Source organism: Falco rusticolus, chromosome 2 (genome assembly GCF_015220075.1).
Source record: "Falco rusticolus isolate bFalRus1 chromosome 2, bFalRus1.pri, whole genome shotgun sequence".
NCBI classification, from domain to species: Eukaryota; Metazoa; Chordata; class Aves; order Falconiformes; family Falconidae; genus Falco; species Falco rusticolus.
The window spans coordinates 106,868,847-106,891,776 of NC_051188.1; the positions used below are offsets into that span (position 1 = coordinate 106,868,847).

Below are 22,930 nucleotides of genomic sequence, written 5' to 3' on the forward strand. Positions count from 1 at the left end.
TTTATCCTTTATTTTAATTAAATAAACAACTATTTATGAACCAAAGCTAAAGCCATCATTTCCTAAAGCTTTCCAATCCTTCACAACATAAGTTTTGCAATATTACATGCCACTAAATATAAAGGTAAGAGTCTGAAAAAATCACATAAGCAACCAGAGGGAACTGGAGACCACAGGGAAGAACAGAAAGCAGAAAAGGAATATCCTGTCAGCAAATATCACAGGACTGAACCTGTGACAGGTCAGTCTTTACTTCAGAGGAACAGAAGGAGTGACAGAGGGAGGAAATGCAAGAAACTAGATTTTCAACATCGTTATTCCTCTGTCCATGAAACTCTACAGAACAATTTAAATCATTATTCCTCCCCACACCCCTGCTACAGGCTGTTCCACAGAGAAAACAGCAGAAAGAAAATATTCCATCAATGACCATTTTAACTCAAATGGAGATTTGGCACTAAACGCTCTTCAGCACGCAACCTTCCATTGCATGTCCAGGGAAGCAAGGGAGTCACGTACAATGTACATCCATTCAACTCTTATTATATACTAGGCTTTTTGGTATTAACGCACTACCACATCATCCATCACAATCCTTCTCATTCAACATGACAAATGGGAAAAACAAAACAATGCCAAGTTAGATACTTGTGGTAGGCTGCTTTAAAGATGGTAAGAACAACAGCTGAGACACCAACTGGGAAGAAAATACTTGCTTGATTCTCACTTATCAAGCTGGCTTGCTTCTTCCCAGAAGTAGAAGTTTAGGATCAAATGAGATCCTAAACCCCAATATATTGACATCAAGAAAGCAAGAAGGCTGCTCCTAAACATGACACAACAGAGTGAAACACCAGAAGTGGTGTTAGGGACCCTGAAATTAAAAGTTAAAGAGCATCCATGGAGATCTGTGCTTGTAAGACAGTAGCTTGCTAATTCTTCGTTCTGCAGGCTATGTACTTTGCAGGGGGGAGGGGGGGAAGCCTCATTTTTGAATGGCTAACCAGACTTTGACAGAATCCCAGAGAAAAGACTGTGGAGATGACAAACCCCAGCTGTCCTGTAGGGATAACTAATTTGGCAAAGGGAAGAGCTACAATCCAGACAGGCCTGTGGGAAGTCAAGAGACGTGGGAAAACACTACACCTAGTACTTCAGGTATGGGACTGGGGGGAGGGGAAACAGAGCAGCATTTACAGAAAAACTTTCATGTGACTCCCCACATACTTTCTTCCTTCCATCCGAAATGTGTCTTAGCGCAGCGAGTGGACAACATTCACTACTACTTGGTACCTCCCATGATTTCAAAGGGCAAGTACTGCCAGTGCATTGCTTCCCACACATGACTGAAACCCTGTTTGGAGCTCCAAAAGATAAAAATTAGTCTTGTGCAATGTCCTAAAGCAAAACACCTGGGAGAAAACTTGCACGGGCAGCAAGCCTACAGACACAGTATCAATAGCGCATGCGTGTCCTGTGCATTACCCACCTTCGGCATCCTACATCCTGTAAACACTTAACTTGTGCTCAGCATGAAACAAAGGAGCCGCTTCACAGGCTCAATAAATGTATTATTTATAAGCCATTTTCAGACTATAAACTCTTAAAACCAAGGACGATTGTGAAATTACCTTTTTACAATGGAGCCACTGAGATTTACTGAAAAAAAGGAAGTAGAAACATGTAGTGGTATATTCATTATTCGTTTCTTTAAAGAACTTAATATCTAAGTTCTATTTCAAGAACAGATACACACTGTTACAATAATGAGAAAAATAAACCCACACAAACCACCTTCTGGAAATATTCTAAAGCCTCAAGATTTTGAGATCCTTCTATAAAAGTTAATCTAGCTAAACAGTAGCAAAAGTATGTATTGGTGAACTCACGCCAAAAATGTAGGTTTATTACGAATTCAAGAGGAGGCGGGAAAATTGTTGAGGGACCTGATTTGTTTCTTGGTAAGGAAGAAGGGGACATGCTTTAGTACAGTTTCACTTTGACATGTTTTCAGTTTTAAATTCAAGCTGTTATCAAGTCAAAAGTCTTCAACAGCAGGACAGATTTTTAGAAGTTAGTGTGGAAGAAATTACTGTTCATTTTAATGATGCTGAATGTAACTCTTGAGAGCAGAACTTTGTTTTGGAGCTAACTGAAGAGAGACTCCTCTTTTTCCCCACAGAAGAGGATGACTTTCACATGTGCGTATTTCTCTAACGCACAAATAAATACAGATTAAAAGACAGTATTTCTAGCAATGTTTGAATCTTGTTCGGGTTTGCTGTCACTCATTGCAAACATATCTTAAAAGAATTTCATGCCCTTAGTGCAAATACAACAAACCATTGATGACTACATTTGACAAAGTCAGCTAATTGGTGGCTATAAAGAAAGATGCATTGCATAAGGAAACTGTCAAAGTGACAAAAGCACTTTTTTTTCCTTAACAAGCACCCCTTAAATAGAAAGAAAAAAAGTTTTCTTCCTTTGCATTTTAGTTTCAGATTATATTACACAGTATATCATTGTGACTGACAGTAGTTAACACTTAGATATTATTGACCTATGCGATGTGTCAGGTTTCAAAAGACTCCTAAAGAAAGCCTCAAAATGTTTCTGCATAGTCAATGCAACCCAAGGAGTCAGTCTGCCCTGTGGATAAATAAATACGGTATTAGCTAATGCTCTAAATTAACATGCATTAAATTTCCTGGGATGGTTGTTTGAAACCTAAGTCTTCCTGGCTGGCAGACAATTTAATAACCTAAGTTTTCAACCAACCGAAGTTACAAATCTTTCAGTGGTTTACTTGAATTACATTCTATAGACCTAAATACAGAAGTTTAGCTATGTTTTAGGATCAAACCATTATAATTCCAAATGCCACAGATTTTCACATAATATGGGTAGTGACCATAACAACTAGTCAGCCCTCTTTATAATCTGTTTTCAAGGTATAAAGTTGCACATCGGGTATAAACAACATGAGCTCATAGGTCTAGCATAGGTTTTTACATTCTCTAGCCTCTGTTCTTATCTCTGTAGTTAATGAATTACAATTCAAGTTTCCCTGAAAACATATATTTAAACATTTGCAGTCTACCTTGTATAAATATTTCTTTTACAGAAACGCACATACACATAAAATCAGTCATCTTGAGATTTGGGACTACTATGGAATGTAAAATCTAATTACAAAACGAAGTAAAATGCCAAGTCATATTAGCCCCACAAAGAACTTCATGGAAATAAAGTGTTTCTCTATATTAGCACCAGGACAATGTTTCTGCTATTGAAAAAATTGCTATGCATGTGAAGGAATAAGGGAAGGAGGAGAGATGAACAAGGGAAACATAAAAGATCTCAGGAAAACAGAAAAGTCAAACACGTGATAGATTACTAGATGCTGAAAGGGGTCAAGAACATAAAAACTTTGGTGGGAAGGGAGGTGGTAGAACAAATAAAGAACTCTTTCCATTTCTTTACCTACAGTGCAATTATCTGCAGGTAATTAAATCCCACCCATAAAAAAAAAAGACCAAAACCAAAACAAACTCACCACAAACAAAAAACATCCATGCAACATCAAGTAGTCAAAAAGAACATGGATAACAGCAATCCAATTTATGTAGTCTACTGGGATTTCAGAGTAATTTCTAAAGAAGTCAATCAACAAAAACTTTTAACTAAGCAGTGTCGAGGTAAGATGGAAGGTCCAGACACAGACAAATAGGCAATCAAAAAGAAAAAGAGGGCAAGAGCAAACCACCTGTTCCATCCCAAAGCGATGCTACCGGAAATTCACAGAGTCTGTGATGGTAAGCAAAATTTAGAAGTGATCTAGAAAAAGGAGCAAGTGGCAAGATGACCAAGCTTGCTTAGTATGGAGATAGGCAATGTAGCAAAAACAAGAGCTGGCAAGGATGAAGTGACAGAAGGATCATATGGGACTGACAGACTGTAATAAAGCTGAATTCAGCACAGGTAAGTGTACAGGGAGGTACCTGGTGGGAAGCAATCCTATAGGAAATGACAGGCACCAAGCTAAGCAGTATTATTCAAAACTCTGAATTTATGGCAGATAGGCCCATGGAAGTATCAGTTCAACATATGAAGTAGTTAAAAACAGAATAAAATAATTCAGAAAGGAAGACAGAATGAAATGGAAAACATTCCTATAGAATCATAGGGCAGTTCAGTTCTGAAAGGACTGGTGAAGTCTCTTGCTGAACTTCCTGCTTTGAGCAGAAGGTCACCCGTGAGATCAGAACAGGCTGCTCGGGGCTTTTTCCAAGCACATCCTAAAAGCCTTCACGGTTCAACAGAGCCTGTACAGCCTCTCTAGGCAATCTCCACTGCTGCCTGTCCTCACGGGAAATAATGCTTCTTATCTCCAAGCTGAACCTCTCTTACTCAACTTACTCCCATTGCCCCTCATCCTCCCAACACGCACTGCTGTGAAAAGCCTGACTCCATCTTCTCAATGGTCATCTAATGCAGACCATCCCATAGCTTCGCAAGCTGACTTTTTGGCCTGTCCCCAGATAAACCAGAAACCTCCTTGACTCTCCGTGACCTTTCAAAGATGATAAAGAGTGGCCCTGCTAAGACTTCCCACCATTCTCTTCAGCACCACTGGATGCAGCTCAGTGGGTCCTGTGGACTTACATGGTGAAGTTCTCAAGTAATCTCTGACTCGGTCCTTAACCACTGCTCAGAGTTCCTCTCCCCTGACCAAGCACAGATGAAGACTGAGGCAAAGCAAGGCACTGAGCACCTCAGCCTTATTTAAGCCTGCTGTCACTAAATCGCCTGCTCTATTTAGCAACAGAACCATGTTCTCCTTGATCAGCCTTTTATGAGCATCAAAATCTCTTCTTGTTACTCTAGACATGCCTTGAGACATCACCTCTAGGTTAGCTTTCACTTCCCTAACACCATCCCTTCGTGCCTGGGCAACATTTCCAAACCCCTCCTCAGTAGACCATCTTTGCTTCCATCTCCTGCACACTGCCTGCTTGCATTGGACCTCAGCCCTCAGCAGCAGAATGGCCCCTTCTGGCTGTTAGAGGATGCTGCCAGCTTTCCTGAGCTCCTCTGCACTCCTGAGCTACCTCCTATGAGAACCCAGACATCAACTTGCTCAAGAAGCCAAAATCTGCTCTCCTGAACTCTAGGGTCTGTACCCTGTTATTCTTTCCTCACTCCCATCAGCATCTTGAACTCCACTATTTCATGGTCACTGCAGTCAAAAGTACCCACATTATTACCTCTTCAACTAGTTCTTCCATTTTAGGGAACAGCAGGTCCAGCTGCACATCACCCCTAGTTGTCCCATCGGTAGTCATATCAAGAAGTGTTCCCTGCTACCCTCCAGAAATCTGGTTTGCTTGTGTCCTGCTATGCTGGACTTCCAGCAGGTGTGAAGATGTTTATTAAAGTTCCCCATGGGAACCACAGACCGTGATCCAGAGACTTCCCTGCCTCTTTAAAGAAATTTTGGTCCGCATCCGCATCCTCAGGAGGGTGGTCTCTAACAGACTAATCAGTGATACCTCTAACAATCTCTCCTCTGATCCTGACCCACAAACTCTCATCTTAAAACTCATATTGTCCCACAAAAGCATCGCATACATTTTAGCTGCTCCTTCACAAGGAAGGCAACACCTTTCCTTGTCATCCCTAGTTGTCTTTCCTGAAAAGTCTGTATCTCTGTCCATCATACCACCTCATAAGTTCATAGCTTACACCTTGACAGGTTTCCTGGTCCCCCAACCAAAATGCTACTGGAGCTACAAAAGACGTGTAGAACAGCAACAAGATAGATAACTCAGCAGTCAGCTTGGGAAAAGACCACCAACCTGTTGAAAGCGAGTATGACAGCAGTCCACAGAACTGTAACGGCAATCAACTTTTAACTGACTTGTCCACCAGGAGACATGGAGGCAACAATATAAAGCTAGTGGGAGCCAGGTTCAAAAAAACAAACAAAAAAACCAAGGCAGTTTTCATGCAATAGGGAGCACAACTATATAATTCCTACCCAAAGGGCTCTATGGGTACAAGAAGTTTTCAGGGTTCAAGGGAGACAAGTACATAAAAGAGAGGTCCTCTGGGGATTACCGACTAAAACTAAAAGGATTAAGAGACTCCCCCAAGATACAAGCAGTTGGAGGCTTGGGAGTGTTTTAACAGAGCAGTATCACGCATAGTGTTTGTACTCCTCTGTAAACATCCATTTGCTGAAATTGCTAGGCAGAACACAGATCTGAATGGACTCAGCCTGAAGTACAACAGCCATCAGTATGAAAGTAACAGCATTGGTTTCTGAAGTGGTTCAGCCTGACAGTAATTTGTTAAAAATATTAGATATTTTATTTGCTTCCCCTTAAAACATCAGACTATGAGAAGTTACAATATGCTGAATTTGCTTCTTGTATAGTAAAAATAAATTTCCCCCTATTGTAGTCCAGTTTCACCCACAGTTTTCTGGTCACTTTTGAGTATCTCTACAGATTATTTACAGAAGCATATACAGGTTTAGCAATTACTTCTTTAAAAAAAAAAATCTCTTTAAAGATGGATTCATAAAGTTTATGTACAATGAATTATTGATACTAGAACTATGGTGGGTTGACCTTGGCTGGATGCCTACTAGAGCTGCTCTATCACTCCCCTCCTCAGCTAGACAGGAGAAAGAAAACATAACAAAAAGCTTGTGGGTCAAGATAAGGACAGGGACACACTCACCAATTACCATCACAGGCCAAACAGACTCAACTTGGAAAAGTTAGTTTCATTTATTACCATTCAAATCAGAGTAGGATAATGAGAAATGAAACCAAAACTTAGAAATACCTTCCCCCACCCCTCACTTCTTCCTGGGCTCAACTTCACTCCTGATTTTCTCTAACTCCTGCCCCAGCAGTAGCGCAGAGGGACAGGGAATGGGGGTTGCAGTCAGTCCATCACATGTTGTCTCTGTCACTCCTTCCTCCTCAGGGGGAGAACTCCTCACACTCTTCCCCTGCTCCACATGGGGTCCCTCCCATGGGAAACAGTCCTCCATTAACTTTTCCAAAGTGAGCCCTCCCCATGGGCTGCAGTTCTTCATGAACTGTTCCAGTGAGGGTCCCTTCCATGGGATGCCATCCTTCAGGAACAGGCTGCTACAGCACGGGCTCCCCACAAGTCCTACCAGCAAGGCCACTCCAGCATGGGCTCCTCCCTCCACAGGTCCTTCCAGGAGCCTGCTCCAGCACAGGCTTCCCACGGGGTCACAGCTTATCTGGCATGGGGTCCTCCACAGGCTGGAGGTGGGCATCTGCTCCACCATTAACCTCCATGGGCTGCAGAGGAACAGCCTGCCTCACCGTGGGCTTCAAGGGGAATCTCTGCTCTGGCACCTGGAACATCTCCTCTCCTTCCTTCTTCAATGACCTTGGCGTCTGCAGAGTTGTTTCTCTCACATATTCTCATTCCTCTCCTTGGCTGCAATTTGTTGTGCAGGGTGTGGTTTTTTCCCTCTTTTTAAATATGTTATCACAGAGATGCTACTACCATTGCTGATGGGCTCAGCATTGGCCAGTGGCGGGTCTCTCTTGGAGCCGGCTGGCATTGGCACCACATATGGGGGAAGCTTTTAGCAGCTTCTCACAGAAGCCATCCCTGTAGCCCTGCTGCTACCAAAATCTTGCCACGCAAACCCAACATTAGATTTCACTAGAAAAGTTGCAGTAACTGTACTCATTTCCCTACTGAGACTATCTTAAAAAAAAAAAAAGGTAGTTTTTAACTAAGCTACATATACACTAGAACAGACTAAAACCACATATATTGGCTGCATTAGGTAAAACAACCCAAAACAGACACACCTGCATCTGTATCAGACCTTTACTTTCCTCCTCCAAGTTTTCTTCTCTGTTATTCCTTCCTTAACCCTACTCAGCTATTTCCTTGTAGCTATTCTGTAAGTAGTCCATGATTGAGAGTGTTTCACTTCCTCTGCATACCCCCATTATCAGCCACCCCCTTTCAGTCATTTGCATGCATTCTTTTTAATATAAAAAAGCCTGTTCCTCATCCGTAATCCAGTTTTCACATGGTTTTAGGCATCCACAATTGTTATTGATGTCAGCGTGAGCTGCAGACATCCAGGATCTTCAGGGACTCAACTCATTGTCTTCAACAACTTTTTAGTAAGAAACATTTTGAAGCCTCGCTTGGTTATGCTACAGTACTTTCTAGACTTCAATCAGACTTACGGATGAACACGTTAAGAGATGCAATAAATAAGTAATGCTCAAAACCATCTCATGCAGTGGCATAAACTTCCCAGGAAAACTGGTATCTTAAGGTATCCACTGAAAATAACTCAGCTCACAATAAATACAATGAAGACTATACACTGCTAACCAAAGAGGGTGCTTACCTGAATGACAGCACTAAACCAGCACGTGTTGCCAACATTCTTTAATCCTACTGGACAGTTGTCTTGCCGCTTTCGATCATAAGGGTTTGGAGAGTCACTCCATACCTCTGGATGTGTCCTCTTTAAACTTGCTTTATTTTCTGCAATACTGGCTTCTAGAACTCTTCGGAACAGAATGGAGGGAAAAAATGTGAGAAAAAGAAAAAAAAAAAAAAAACAAAAAACCATGACATAGTAAAACACCCTCATTTACTACTACAGACAATTACATCATCCGCTAACTTAAAGTTGCTGAGTTTGGTTTTAAATATATATGCAATAATATGTCTTCAAAAGGAAGACGTTATTTTACTTTTAGGTATGTTACAGCAATTCCCTTACCTTTTGGAAAATAGTATCAGTGAGTGAGTGAATTTCCTGTAAGAGCTCTAGATACAAGAGCCATGTCTGTCAGTCATCAATTATTTAAGAACAGATTCAAACACGATGGACAACAAGAAATCTTAGGCAGCACTGTTAGTGGAGTGCTTTCATCTACAAATGCTTTTATCGGTACGCACAGCACAAAGGCATCAATATTTATTTTACTGACAGGAAATCAAAGCTAGCTAGGCAAACTTGCAAAAATGAAAGATCCTTTTTTAGTTTCCATTTTCGCAACTTATGCAACTGTATTAATCACTTTACATAGCAAGTAATTACTTTATGAGCCATGGAAAGACATGTTCCCACAATTTTTCAAATGCCACCCAAATTAGCCAACAGGTTAATTGTACGCTTCAATGATCACTCTTTTTGCAGAAAACTATTCCTAGGTGATTTATGCTGAACGTTGACATTTCACATGACAGTAAGATCTGATGTGTGTTATGCTCCCAAACTCAAGCTTCACTCAACACGGTTATTTCTATATCAGCACATATTCTTAGACAGGCAACAAAGAACACCTTACAGGTTATCTGTGGTAGCCGCATTTCTAAATAAAAGATGGAGATGGATATATTCAGGTCATACAACAATGGCTCTACCTCATAAGCCAAGCTGCCTGGCATACGCACCACTGACACAGTAGTCACCACCTCAACTACCTGCTCAGACTATCATACAAAAGGCTGAGCGCAGGAATTCAGGAGCTGCATGACAAGCATCTAAGCAGTCTGAGCAGCATGAAGGATTGCCCCCTTCACTTCTAGATGCACTAACATCCAATAAAAGCAGGTTTAGGCTGGTCTGTAAATGGAGTTCCTGAAGGACAAAGTTTCAACACCTCAGAAAAAGCAAAGGAACAGGGCAGGGAGCAGGGCACGGGGACAGGAACTGGGACCACACACAATGTAATCCCTCCCTTTCCTAACTGTAACCTTTTGTTTCAAGCTATGCTCTTGTTAAAGCAAGAAAAGGTATCTTACAAGATATACAAGAACTATGAAGCATTATATGAATTTACTGTAGATAACTGCTTTGGGGGACATACTAATTTGTTATTGCTACTTATTTTGGAAATAAAAAAAAAAACAGAAGCATTCAGAAAGCAAGACACCACTTGGTATAAATACCACTTTTCTATCAATATATCTCAGGAAGAACCTAAAACTGTTATTTCCTAAGAATTAATCAATTTCTGACTTTTTTTGACAGATAACATTGTAAACAGCACTGAAAGGACAGGCATACAATCCTCTCAACTTTCTGCTCTGACATCCCTTCAAACAATGCACAGGGATGGAACCTGACTCTTCAATAGTTGCTAGTTGCAAGTATCTTTTTACAATAATGTTATCTCCTAAGCAAATTCCAAAATGTAAACAAACAAACAAATTAATTTCCCTCCTCACTGATACAATCCTTCCAAAGTGTTATATGACCAGTGTATCTCTCCTTTGAGAGAAAAAGTTATTTGATGGGGGCATTAAAAGTGATTGCAAAACATATCTCAAACACATTTCAAATAATTTCTCATCCAGGTGGAATTACTTTAAAAAAAACAAACTTGTCTAAACTAAGTTGAAGGGATCTTTAAAATTGACATGAAGACTCTGACAGACTGGAATAAATTCACACTGATGCTGTAACAGGACTATAATACCTACTTCCGTATCATTTTCCTTTCAGCGAAACAATCAAAACTTCCCTGCCCACCTACCCCCCCAGCCAAGCTCAAGAATATTTCAAAATATTTTGAGATTCAAGTTCAGAAAAATAGATATTCTCAAACAGAAGCAGTCCCCTGACCCCAAGGGTATTACCATTCATCAACCTACCAAAATTTCTTCCTTGCATTTGTTTACCAGGTGGGGGATTTCCTCATCTCTAGCTCGATCTCAAATCTGTTTCCATGTCTTAATAAAGTATTTGATTCTCAAAGCTTCATATTTTTCCTCAATTTTACTTAACATTATCTGTCCTCAGAGAGCACATGCAATAGCTGCACACCCCACCTGCCAAATTCACTTTCAGTCACAGTGACAGCTGTGATGCAAACTGAAATAAAAGTGAGGACAGTAAATAGGAATTTAATGATCTGCTCAAAAGCTACATAAATGAATGTATTTACAAGCATAGCAAATAAACCTCTTTATAGTATAATGTCCACTACATTATATTCATACAGTCCTGATTTGGGGGACTACCTTGACAAAAAAAAAAACCCTTACCCAGTCATTGTTCTCAACAAAATTAGCATCCTTCCAGAAACTTAGTACAAGGGTTTAGCAATTCTGATTACGCAGCAGAAACACCCTCTTCGAGACCCTTGAGACCACAGCAGCAGTCACCAGCAGCAGAGCCATATCTATGTAAAGGGTATGGCACTTCTCTAGCCTCACAGGACCAAAGGCTTCCCCACCTCCAAGTGCTAGAATCTGGTTCGGCGGGAAACTCTGGAGTGAGGGTTTGTTAATGGCAGGCTTGGCTCGGGACTTCAAAGCAGTGGTTTATTTCTCTCTCTGCAACAAGCTGAGCATAGCCAAGCGGCTTTGCAGAGCTGCTTGCATGGGGCTAGGCAGACAATGCAATAAGCCTTGGGCAAAGTAAATCCACAGCACAAAAGTTCAGCCAAACCATTTTGAGGAAGCTCACTAAACGTGCTGCAGAAAAGCCCACTCCGGCAGGCTACTCTGCTACAAGAGCAAACAAAGCTCTTTACACCGTGACCGTCTTAAAACTGGACATCCAGGAATATACCCAACCCTACATCCCTTCCCAGTTTCACCTACGGACACAATGCTTAACCACAGTGCAGAGTCCCCAGCACTTCCCATGACAGTGTTAAAAAAAAAAAAAAAATAAAAATAAAAATGCTTAGGGGCTGTGTACATCCTTATGCACCTATAGCATGGGCTCTCACTTTAGTATGGCTACTACCCTAGGCACAACACAGGCCAGCTAATTTCTCCTTTCAGTCGTACCGTACTAGCTTCCCCAGCGAAGCCCTACCTGGCCAGCCTCACTCTCCTTCAATCCATGAAAAGTAAGATAAACAGGAGAAACTTCTTCGTATTAGGAAATACACTGATCACATGCATTTCCCTAGGAGATTTAAAGAAAGAATAGTAAAAAAAAAAAATTTAAATGTTCCATGTACAAGATGTTCAGCTTGGACACTTGGACATTTCAGTTGCACTCTTCCCAACACCTACATAGTAATCAGATCTGTCCTCATTAAGCAGCACAAGGCAATTACATTCAGGAAGACAAATTCTACGTGCATTACAACATTAATTACACAAGTCAAGAAATTCCATTAATGCTCCCTTGGAAACCTTAACAAAATCAGTGCAAATTATGTTCCAAACCACTATGAATACCTTTAAAGAAAAATATCCTCCACAGCAAAGACTATTTAAATATGCACACATCCTACATCATTAAAAAATAAATATTTCCATAGTTTAATTTGCTTCTTATTGACTTCCTATTTGATTTCTGCTTCTTACTTAACCCAGAAAAGCATAAGTAAATGGCTGCAGCTTGACTTGTTTACAACCACATTTGCTCTTTTGTTTTGAGAAGTCCCGCACACATACTGTGCTTTCTATTAGAATGCCAGCATTCTTCTGTGGGGTGTTAACTACAAAGTGATTTTTTTTTTTTAATATTTTTTTTTTTTTAAACAGTCTGAAGCCCTGTCCTTAAGAAAACTGATTGAACAGTTCAGATGAAGAATTCAAGAATTCTGAACTTCGTGTATTTGTACAACTCTGACATAACTTGCCATCAACTCGGGGTGTATCTTGGTATGTAACGGAGTTGATTTAATACCTCAATGTTGCCAAAATCCCCAAGATTCTCACTCTTCTCTGCTTTCATTCACAAGCAAAGCCCCGTTCGCTTTCTTATGCCATGATACACTCTGGATCTTTCAGTGGCTAGTTTTGTATGGCTTTGCAAAATGAATTCATGCAACAAATGCTCCAAAGAATACTACTGCAAGTATAGAAAATGTTGTATGGTGTGCAGGCCATATTCCCCTCGGTAGTAACAAGCTCTTAATATGGTACATGCTATTGTGCCTCAGTTTGCCATCAAATATATATCTCTGTTTCATCAAGAAAACAACACTTTCTCTGTATATAACTAAACAAATTATCTACATACAAAGTACTATACACATACAAAATGTATGTACTTTGTACATACAGAAAAAAATATGGCATACTTTGTTATTCTTTGCAACCAAAAAAAACCCCACCTTAATTTAAATAGACTGTATTTATAATACTTATGGGCTAAGCAGACAAGACCAAAAAGGGCTTTTTAGTTTGAGAAGTGAAAAAGCAAAGCCTACAGGGAAAAAAAAAATAAATAATAATAAAAAAAATCTAAAGCTTCCAGGCTCCCAAGAAGTGAGCACAGCAGCAGTCAAAACTTGGGGAACAGGGGAAAAAAAGGGAGAAATATTTCCAAATCCACAAATAGGCTGACAGCCTACCTAAATCACAACTCTGACAGAATGCCAATTCTGTCCTTCAAAAAGAAGCATGCAAGAGCTGAACTTCTGAATCAGAGCTGGACAGAACTTCCACCATAATCCTGTATATATGCATACAGCGAGGTCTTAGAAAAAAGCCAATCCCTTAAAAATCTTCTAATTATTAATAGAGAATATAAATCCCTCTCATCCCATATTTCTCTCCTAAAATATGTCATGAATATATGTTGGTATAACAACACTGCTTTCATCACAAATGGGGGGAGGGAGGGGTATGTTTACTCTTGCAATTAGTACAGCTGTTTTTCTAAAGGAAAAAGGAAATGACTGTGGACAAAAGTAACACTCTATATTCTCAGAGCTGGACTTTTCTGATAAACCATTTAGTCTGTCAAATACAGTGAATCAAGGGAAATAATTATTGTGTTGAATCTCTCCCATCTAAATATTTTTTATTAAAATTAGTATTTTTCAAGGAGGCAGTACTCAACCTTCTAACACAAGGATCTATTCACTGGCCTTCTCCCTTAGACCAAGGTCAACCACAGATGAAAAAAAAACAACCAACAACATCCCTCCCACACAGCTCTACACCCAGGCTTATATCACATCCCAAATATTTCATAATTATATCTATATTTACATATAAATATACACTGTAAAAAAAGTTACTGTAAAATCTGATCAAAAGTTGATTTACAGGCTCTTATCACGCCCAAGTTGAAAAAGATAAGTTAATACAACTTTAAACCAAGAAGTTAACTTCACCCAAAGCTTATAAATCCTATTTGTTAAACAGGTTAATAACATACTTTATCAGCTAAAGTACAGCAGCTGCTCTTAGTATAGTTAGTCATAGCATTACTACCCCCTCCCTCAATCTCAGCATTAGCACAGAGATAAGAAAATGTTACTGTAATGCGAACACTGCAAAAAACAGGACAAAGTTTATTAGCTTCTTAATTATATTTTGTTTTCATTGCTTTTTACCTGATACACAAAAAACTTTTAGTTTTAGGTCCTATTTAAATAGGATCATATATCCTCTATCTCCATCCACTTCCTCAATATTTAAACACATAAATCAACATGAAACATACTATTAAATCCTAGCCCACATATAATAGACTATTTTCCAGTGTAGAACATACAATACATTAAAGCAACATCCTGAAGCCAGGCATATCAGCAGCACAAGTGAAAGTAAACAAGTTATTCTCTGTTAAATTAAAAGTTAAAGAAAAAGCAATACAGGCCAATCTCCAACTCTTTAATTTAATTTCTGCTTTATATAAGTTGTTTGTTTACCTGCTAATGGCTTGTTCCTCATCTGTTATTCCAGTCTCCCTGAATGCCCTGTTTGACTCCTCCAAACTCAAGGCAATTGCCCTCTGAAGATCATCTTTATCATCTCCAGTGAGATCAATCACATCTGAAAAGCAAAACTATCTTTCTCAAAATTAAAAGTGAAACAGAATGAAAGGCAAGTCTTACTGTAGAGGAGAGCGAGCCCACACGGATTGCTGAGCATCATTCCAGTCCATCCCTCCTGTGCCCTGCACTCTTCCAACCACTAACCCTGCTAATGGCTCCCTTCTGCTTCCAAGCCAGATAAAAACCTCAGCAGCTTGCTCTTGCTAAGATATGGCAGGCAGTAGTCTTTCTTCCTCTTAACGTTTTAAGTTTCACAGAGCTACGGGACAAATTTAGGAATCCATGGTTTCCAAAAGCCCTCTTAAAGCAATACACTTAAATGTATTACTTCAGCTAGTTATCTGTTGCTTCCAGGGAACGTGTGACAAAGACAACCTTCTCTTTTAAAAAAGGATACCTCAACCGAGCATAGTTGTTTTGCCCTTCTCATGGAGGAGCACGTGCAGAGTTTTCCCAATGCAGCTGCAAATTCTGCAAGTATTTTTCTGTGCACTGGTGAGCCAAATACTTTCACATAGTTTCATAAGAAGTGGGGAAATTCTTTACTTCACCTAATTCTTTCCTACTCTGTCTGTGTATTCCTTTTCTGAACGTATTTAAATCTAAATTCTGTCTACTTGAAGTAGCTCATCTCAATAGGAGAACTAAGAAATAAATATTGAAGTCAAAATGAGGATCCACACTTGGACATGTGGGGAATGCTGGATGGGCTACTGACTGGGTAATGAAAATGAAACCACCCTACTCCTACCTCCTTCTCCAGCTCCCATTATCTAAGGAATCAGATACTAACACTCCCCATCAACCTCCTTGTTTCCTGCAGGTAGTGACAGCACTCCCCCTCCTGAGTATGGACAGATTTCACTATCCCACATCACACCACAGTACAAATCATCCCCCTGTCAGGCACAGCCATGCTTTGAGTAGCCAGGGCCAACAAGAATGTCCATCAACTGCACAAGACCTTCCAAAAAGCCAAGGTCGTTGGTTATCATTATTTCAAGGGCCAAAAGTCTAATTTTGCAAGTCAGCCAGACAGAGAGGGGAAACTGCAAAAGAGACTTTTATGTGCAATGTTAGACAGACAGGCACACAGAGCCTTGGCTGGTTTCAGGCTCCCTCCTCCAAGGCCAAAGTTTATCAACATGCTACGAAAAGAACTACTCTGCAGCCTGGGTTTGGACATTAGAAGCTAAAAGACCTGGGAGAAAGGGGTACAGATTCAAAACTGATGACTGCTCACACAGACAGATGAGCAGGTTGTCTGTATTTCTCCTTCCACAGGCCAGCCCAATACTCATACCCAAAGAGTTTCATCTAGCTTTTGACGTTTCTCCTAGATGAGCTGACTCACCGTAGAGATAGCTTGCCTTCTTTCCCTGGGCTTATTTGTCTGTGCGTTTCTCATCGGATCAAAATAAAAAACCCTGAACTTACAACAGTGACAATGAGGTGACTTGTCCTAAGAGACAGCTCAAACTGAAAAGAAGTTGTAGAAGAAACTTTTCTGTTAACACCAGTATCTTCAAAAAACTAGTTTTAAACTTAGCCCTATTCCCCCAAATAAAGATGGCTGAATTTCTGTTTTATTTAGTGAGCCCTTAAAGGAAGCACTATTACCTGCAAAGTAAACTAGGCGATCTGTCATGATCTGCAAGTGTAGAAAAATGCTATGTCCACAAAACCAGTACTTCAGAATTTTATTCTTATGTCTTTTATAGTCAACTCAGGCCTTCCAGCGTATCAGAAGGATACTTTAACTCAGATGCCTGAAATTCTTCTTCAGAAGTACTAAAGCAATTACAACAACCACCAGTAAATGCCTCACCCAGAAGAGTTTTGATATGTGAGCTGCCGTATTGAGAACAATGTAATTCGGGCTAAAATTACAACCTGGGTCGCAGGCAAACATGGCTCTGTTCAACAGCCCAAGAGCAGGAAAAAAAGCTAGAAAGGTCAACAGCAATGAGAAAATCCCATGACCACACACGCTACTTACTCCACTCCAAAATGCAGTGCTTAGGTTGTATTTTCCACCCATCTGCAGGTAGTCACACACAAACAACTCATCTCCACTGGAGACAAGCTGTTTTTTCAGTAAGTAGTCGTAGTGGTCACAACTGAAGATGGAGTAAGCCTCAAACCAGCAGCCACGCAGGCTGATGGAGAAGTATGGGATTACTCTGATCACTCAAAAAGGAGACTGTTCCTTTAGCCAGTCTCTAGCCAGGTCAGAGTGATGAAATTCTTATACAGCAATGAAGAATGTTAGATTAAGAGGTAAGCTCCTTTATACGGGAACCGTTCTTCAGAAAATAACTCATAACTTAGGTGAATATTATGTGGTCAACAAAAGCTCCTACTGTTAATAAAAAAAAAATAATAAAAAAATAAATCTATCAAGGTCAACTCCAACTCACACTTTCATTAAATTATTCAACTTCATTGCACCTCCCTAGCCCCTTGTTCTTTATTCATCTATACCACCACACTATGTGTTCAGATGTTTATTACCATCCACATTACCAGTCATTACACCACTTTAATATTAAAACCCCAAATTTTTGGTTCCACTTCTCTCGGAAAGCAGAGCAACACAACAGTTTCCTTTGGCATGCAAGAGTTTTGGAGCAGACAATAAAGGATTCTCTTTTGAAATGTTTTTGCATATATGTTTTTCCTAATTTGCATGAAAAAAAGACAATACAGTGAAGACCTGCTGCCAGATACTACCACCACATGAGAGTGGTGCAATCAAATTATGTCACAGAGGGTTTACCTAGCATAACTTATGTCAGAAAAATAAGTTTCTAAATATCACCTAATCCATGGTAGCCTACTCCATGCAAGCTTTTAGTTTGTAGCAAACAAAACAAAAATATTCCGGAGGTTTAAGCTAATTTATTCCATCTCATGTTTGCTGTACTTGGAGCAGGTCCAAGGTCTTTTTCAGCAAATCAGCTGATACGTAACTCATTAAGTTGCAACAGTTCACCTATGACTTGAATCCTGAATCACAGCATTATGAAGAGATCTTAATAGAAGTCATAACAGAAGGGGAACAGTCTGAGTCTAACCTCCTCTTTAAAAACAAAAAAACAGCTTGCCTCCATAGTTTCCACTCCTGTCAGTTGGTTACAGATTACACAAATTTACATATACTACATGAAATTCATGCAGGTTTTTTTTTTATTTTACTTTAAAATAGCTTCATCTTTTGTGAATTCTTACATGGGGATTTATTTTTTTTTTAGTGAAAAGATATCCAATTTTCAAGCACATGTATGATCACTTTGTCTTCTCGCACAATCATAATAAATTCAACATTAACCTAGTTTTAAAATACATATTTCACTTCAATGTTATAGTGTTAAATGCAAACCTATGATTTTATTTTACAGCAATTAGTGGTGGAATTCATTCAAGAAACTCATCTACTGAAGTTTCCTATCTGATCAACCGATTTCGAGGTCTGAGTTTGAAGCAAAAAGAAAAAAGCTGACTTTCATTCGAAGTATTTATCAGACACACACGAGTTTCATGTGATAGGCTGAAGGACGTATTTGATAAAAGTTAGTAAGAATAATGCTACTTCTCCAAATTTATAGTTACCCAACTTACATTTACACATGTCGATTTTGTAATAATCCTCTGATTTAGGCCACAGAACACTTTAGTTCTCACTGGCTCATACTCACAAAAGTACTTCTTACTGTATATCCCATAGCCTTAGAAAATGCAAACGTTCTTAATTAAGACATGACTACTAAATAAAAAAGTTTGCTTCTGAAAAAATTCTTTATGAATGAAGAAACTGCTCATCAAAACAGTCTGGCTTACTGTATTCATGATGTTTATTCAAGTAAAATTAACATCCAGAACTAATCAACTGTTTTCCTAAGAAATTTAGTTTCTGTTTACAACATTATTATATAATAATGTGTGCTTCTGGAACCTAAGATCCAGAGAGTCTGACACCATTTATAATACTACAAATCAATTTTAAGCTGTATATTGAAATTTGTGACAAATATACTAGTGTATATATAGTAAATGCACACACTATGTCTATCTATCCCCGCGTACCTTCTGTCTTTTGTAAAAAAACCTTATGAATCTGTTTACTTAGGAAGTTTCTATCATCATTGAAATAAACGGTTCTTACTTGGTAATGGCCTGGGTCATTAAAACAATTACTGTATTATTAACTTGTTACTTATACCAGGAGGAGACAAAGAATAGGAACTTCAAATTTAAGCAACTGGGGAAACTCAGCATAAGGGACAGATCTGAAGTAGCAATTGAACCCAGGGACAGGCAATGAACAACCACAATAATGCAACTGCTGGCACAGGGAGAGGAAAACGAAAGGGCAGGTCTGATGGGTTCAATGGACAGGTACCAAGTATGGAAATCCAGCAGCAAGGCTCCAATTTCAACACACCAACAATATAAAAAGAAAAGAAAAAAAAACAAAAAATTGAGACTACATTAGCTTTGTTTATTACAATCAGAGCTATGCAAAATCATGTATTCTACCATCTATTCTGTGATGTTAAACATCATGATTGCCTGAGAATCCCACATGAAGATTTAAGGGAATTTACATGGCTGTATATGCCAAATTTCATTGTAACTGGATGAGGAAAGAATACACAGCTACTCAGCAACTAGTTAGCCAACCCAAACAGCTCTACTGATGAAAGAGCTAGCAAACGTTGGCCACCACGATCTTACAGGAACTTCTTCATCTCAGCTGCATTTACACTGTTCTAGGATGGTAATACCTTAAATTAATGATTCTCACACTGACAGGGATGGCAAGGAGAGACATAGTCATGGAACAAATAAACAAGTGAATATGTAACACGAAAGGAGGACCTCAAGGTACAAAAGTCCTGACATTTTGAAGCAGGGACTCCACCACACCAAGCTGGAGACACTCCCAGGAACCTGGATGGAGATGACACAAATAATCCCTGAAATAGAAGGAAATGTCATGAAGACACATAGTGATACCTGAGTTAGGTAAGGTGACAGAAGAAACTAGTGTCAAGTTTTACTCACAGAAACAATAAAATGCATAGAATGAGGACTGACTAGGACTTGTGGAAAGAAGGGTTTAGGAGCTACAGCTAATTCACATTCAACCTGCAATTCACATCACCACAGCACTGAAGAAAATTTGAAGTGTTACACTAAGGTATACTGCCAAAGTACTACAGGGACATTTATAGAGATTCACCCATTTTTTCTTAAGAACTCAGCTGAAGTCTTGCTTATTGTTTTCAGTGCCACAGTTTACAAAAAAGGCAGAACTACTAGAGAAGGTTCAGAAGAGAAAAACACTGACAATAGGTACAGGATGTACATCCAAAGACTTGGAAAGAATTTCAGCCGTTGAGTTTAGATCTGATAAAAGTCTGAGGGGCCATTATGATACACTGTCTTTGAACATACAACACTTACATCTGAGATAAAAGGAATGAAGTGTACTACCATCTCCACAGGGGACAGCCCAAAGAATAAAGGACTTAACCTGAAGCATGAGGGATTTAGGCAAGACATTAGGAGTTTAAAAGTAAGGACAGTGAAGCACCATAATAAATCACTCTATAAACTTTTCAGTCTCTAGAAAAGAATGGTTTTTAAGAAATGTTATATAAACATCACTTCGGGAGGATTTAGGTGTGGTTAAGTCTACCCTATTGGGAAGAGTTGACTGAATGAGTTCTGAAACTTATGCAAAGGCTCAAACTCTGGGGACAGGAATATATAAAAAGGCAGGTCCCCAGAAACAATGAAGTCTACAACCTTCAAGCTGGTGTATGTGGCATTTTCTAGTTACATTGTACCATGTCCTTATGAAAGGGCTTGAAATCTTTTGTTTCGGCTTTGGAATGTGCAATTCTGAAGACTAATACTTCAGTATTTGTGAAAAGAGTTTTGAGTTTTCAAAAGAAAGGAAGGGGAGAACTTGTCTTGACAGCTATTTCACTTGAAGACAATACAAGTTCTAAAATAAATCTTCATGCTGCTGCTTCCTTTAACCCGGTTCTGCAAGTTTCATAAATAATAAGATGGAAATGGATATATGCTTATCAATGAAACAGTTCTGTTGTGCAACCACAGAAGAACACACACTGAATTACTTCAAAAGAGAAGGAAAAAAAAAAAAAAAAAAAGAGAGAAGGTTTCTAGTGAAATCAAGAAAGTTAAAATATTGAAAAGCATTGCTGAACTATCATTTTGCTTTAAGTGCACTGCCTAGGACTTATGCTACTAAGCAGAACATATGCAGTGATCTTCGATTAAAATGTGTTCATTTGTACATTGCAACCCTAATCCTTAAGTACTTTTTGCCCACTAACAGATTGCAGGAAGGAAAAAAAAAACCATCACAACCCAAAAACCCATAGTCCTAAGAGTAACACCACCTCTGCAAAGGGATCAGATAAAGCATGCATCACTTGATGTGAAAAAGTTATGCTTGCAGGTGCTCGCACATGCCATTTTGAAGGCAAAAAAGGCAAACATCATGAATAACACTGATTGTGCAAGTCAACCTTTGCTTTTAAAGATGGAGTAAATTTTATGCAAACTTATCAATATTTTGAAGCTGCTGAAATGCTGCATTTGCTAATAAGAGAATAATCACTCCTAACATACAGGATGCAACTCTTAAACAGCTGAATGACCACTGTCATTTGGAAGAGCCACTGCACAATCCAGGCTAATCACAGACTGTTAAGTTACACATATACATTTTTACCTCTTAACTAAGTAACTGTTTCAAAGAAACTTAATCAGTCAAGCTTGCAGAATGCCTTTGTGGAAGGCATACATTCAAAAGCCTTTCTAAGTGGCTGGAGGTTTTCTCTGGCATAAAAGACAGTTCTGGTATTTATCTCTGTCTCTCACTCCCAGTCTGGATGACTTAACTTGGTGGGACCATGAAGCTCAGTGACTTACAACAACGTAAATTCCAAATGCACAGAGGTAGTTAAGCAGTAAGGAACAGTAAAGGGTGACTTATAATTATCTTCATGTAATTATACCTAGATGAGATAGCAAAAGGCAGTCAAATTTGAAAGGCAAGATACTGTCAGCAACACAGTACATTTACTGAGAACCACTAGTAGTGTTCTTTGCAGAAGGGAGCGTTGATGGTTGGAGCTATCATTGCTGAATGTTTTCCGTCTATGTCCACCCTTGCATTCTCTTCTCTCAACCCACCCACTGTCTTTCACGATTCTCCCTTACATGGCAGTATGTACTAACACTGGGCCCTGAAACTTGTGCATTTTAGGTGTACTGCGTTTTTTAAATTCATAACCAAAATTATTACAGGCAAGCAGATCACAACAGAAAGAACTGTAGGTTTATGCAAGAAGCTTTCACTACCTCTCAGGGGCAGAGCGGGGCAGCCTCTATGATCAGACTGGTTTAGACTTTTCTGCTTTAGGTGTTTAGTTCTCGCCCCTTAAGTCCTCCAATGTGAAGAAAAGTTGGCCAGGATGCCTTTATCTCATGACATGTTTTCAGTACAACTAAAAGAGCAAAGGCCTCTCATCTTTGTCACCAATGAGGATCGGACCAGACTTTAAAGACGTAACAACAAAAAAAAAGCATCTGCTTTCTGCACAGCAGCTGGCACTTCTCGATTACTGACTTGTAGTACTATATAACTGTAAAGAATCTGGGTCTGTCTTCAGCCTTCCAGAAAAGAGAAGAGAATCCTGAATTTCAGCTTGGAAACAGGCAACCAAGACTCACTCTTTTCAGTCTGACCATCAGCCACAGGTAATGTAGACTCTGCAGGCTTGACTCTTCCTTCTCATATCCGTTGCCACCTCCTATCTTCAATAAGGTTGCATAGCAGAGTAAGTGACACCAAAACTAAACACTTCTATTAATGGGATTGCTAATAAATCTAATTAAACACAGACTGCAAGAGAATCCAGCTTACTATTCCACTGTCATAGTAGATATTCAGTACTGGAGGCTACAACAACAGTGGTAAGTTTGAGGAAACAGACTAATTTCAACAATGTCAATTTTCTGACTTCGAAAACTAAATACATGTGGAGTTTTGTGCGTGTTTTCTTTTCAAAGGAGGGAAAAGAAGAAAAAAA

The 22,930-nt window shown here is 39.3% G+C and overlaps 1 protein-coding gene across 2 annotated transcripts in view; it reads right to left on the reverse strand.

The window, feature by feature from the left end:
• USP25 (ubiquitin specific peptidase 25) overlaps nucleotides 1-22,930 on the reverse strand; it is a 97,959-nt gene that overhangs the window by 50,792 nt on the left and 24,237 nt on the right. For both annotated transcript variants that reach the window (XM_037377838.1, XM_037377837.1), the window contains exons 4-5: nucleotides 14,670-14,793; nucleotides 8,432-8,594 (exon numbers count right to left, since the gene is read on the reverse strand). In XM_037377838.1, coding sequence (XP_037233735.1) covers nucleotides 8,432-8,594; nucleotides 14,670-14,793 — 287 coding nt within the window. The remainder of the gene's footprint in view (nucleotides 1-8,431; nucleotides 8,595-14,669; nucleotides 14,794-22,930) is intronic.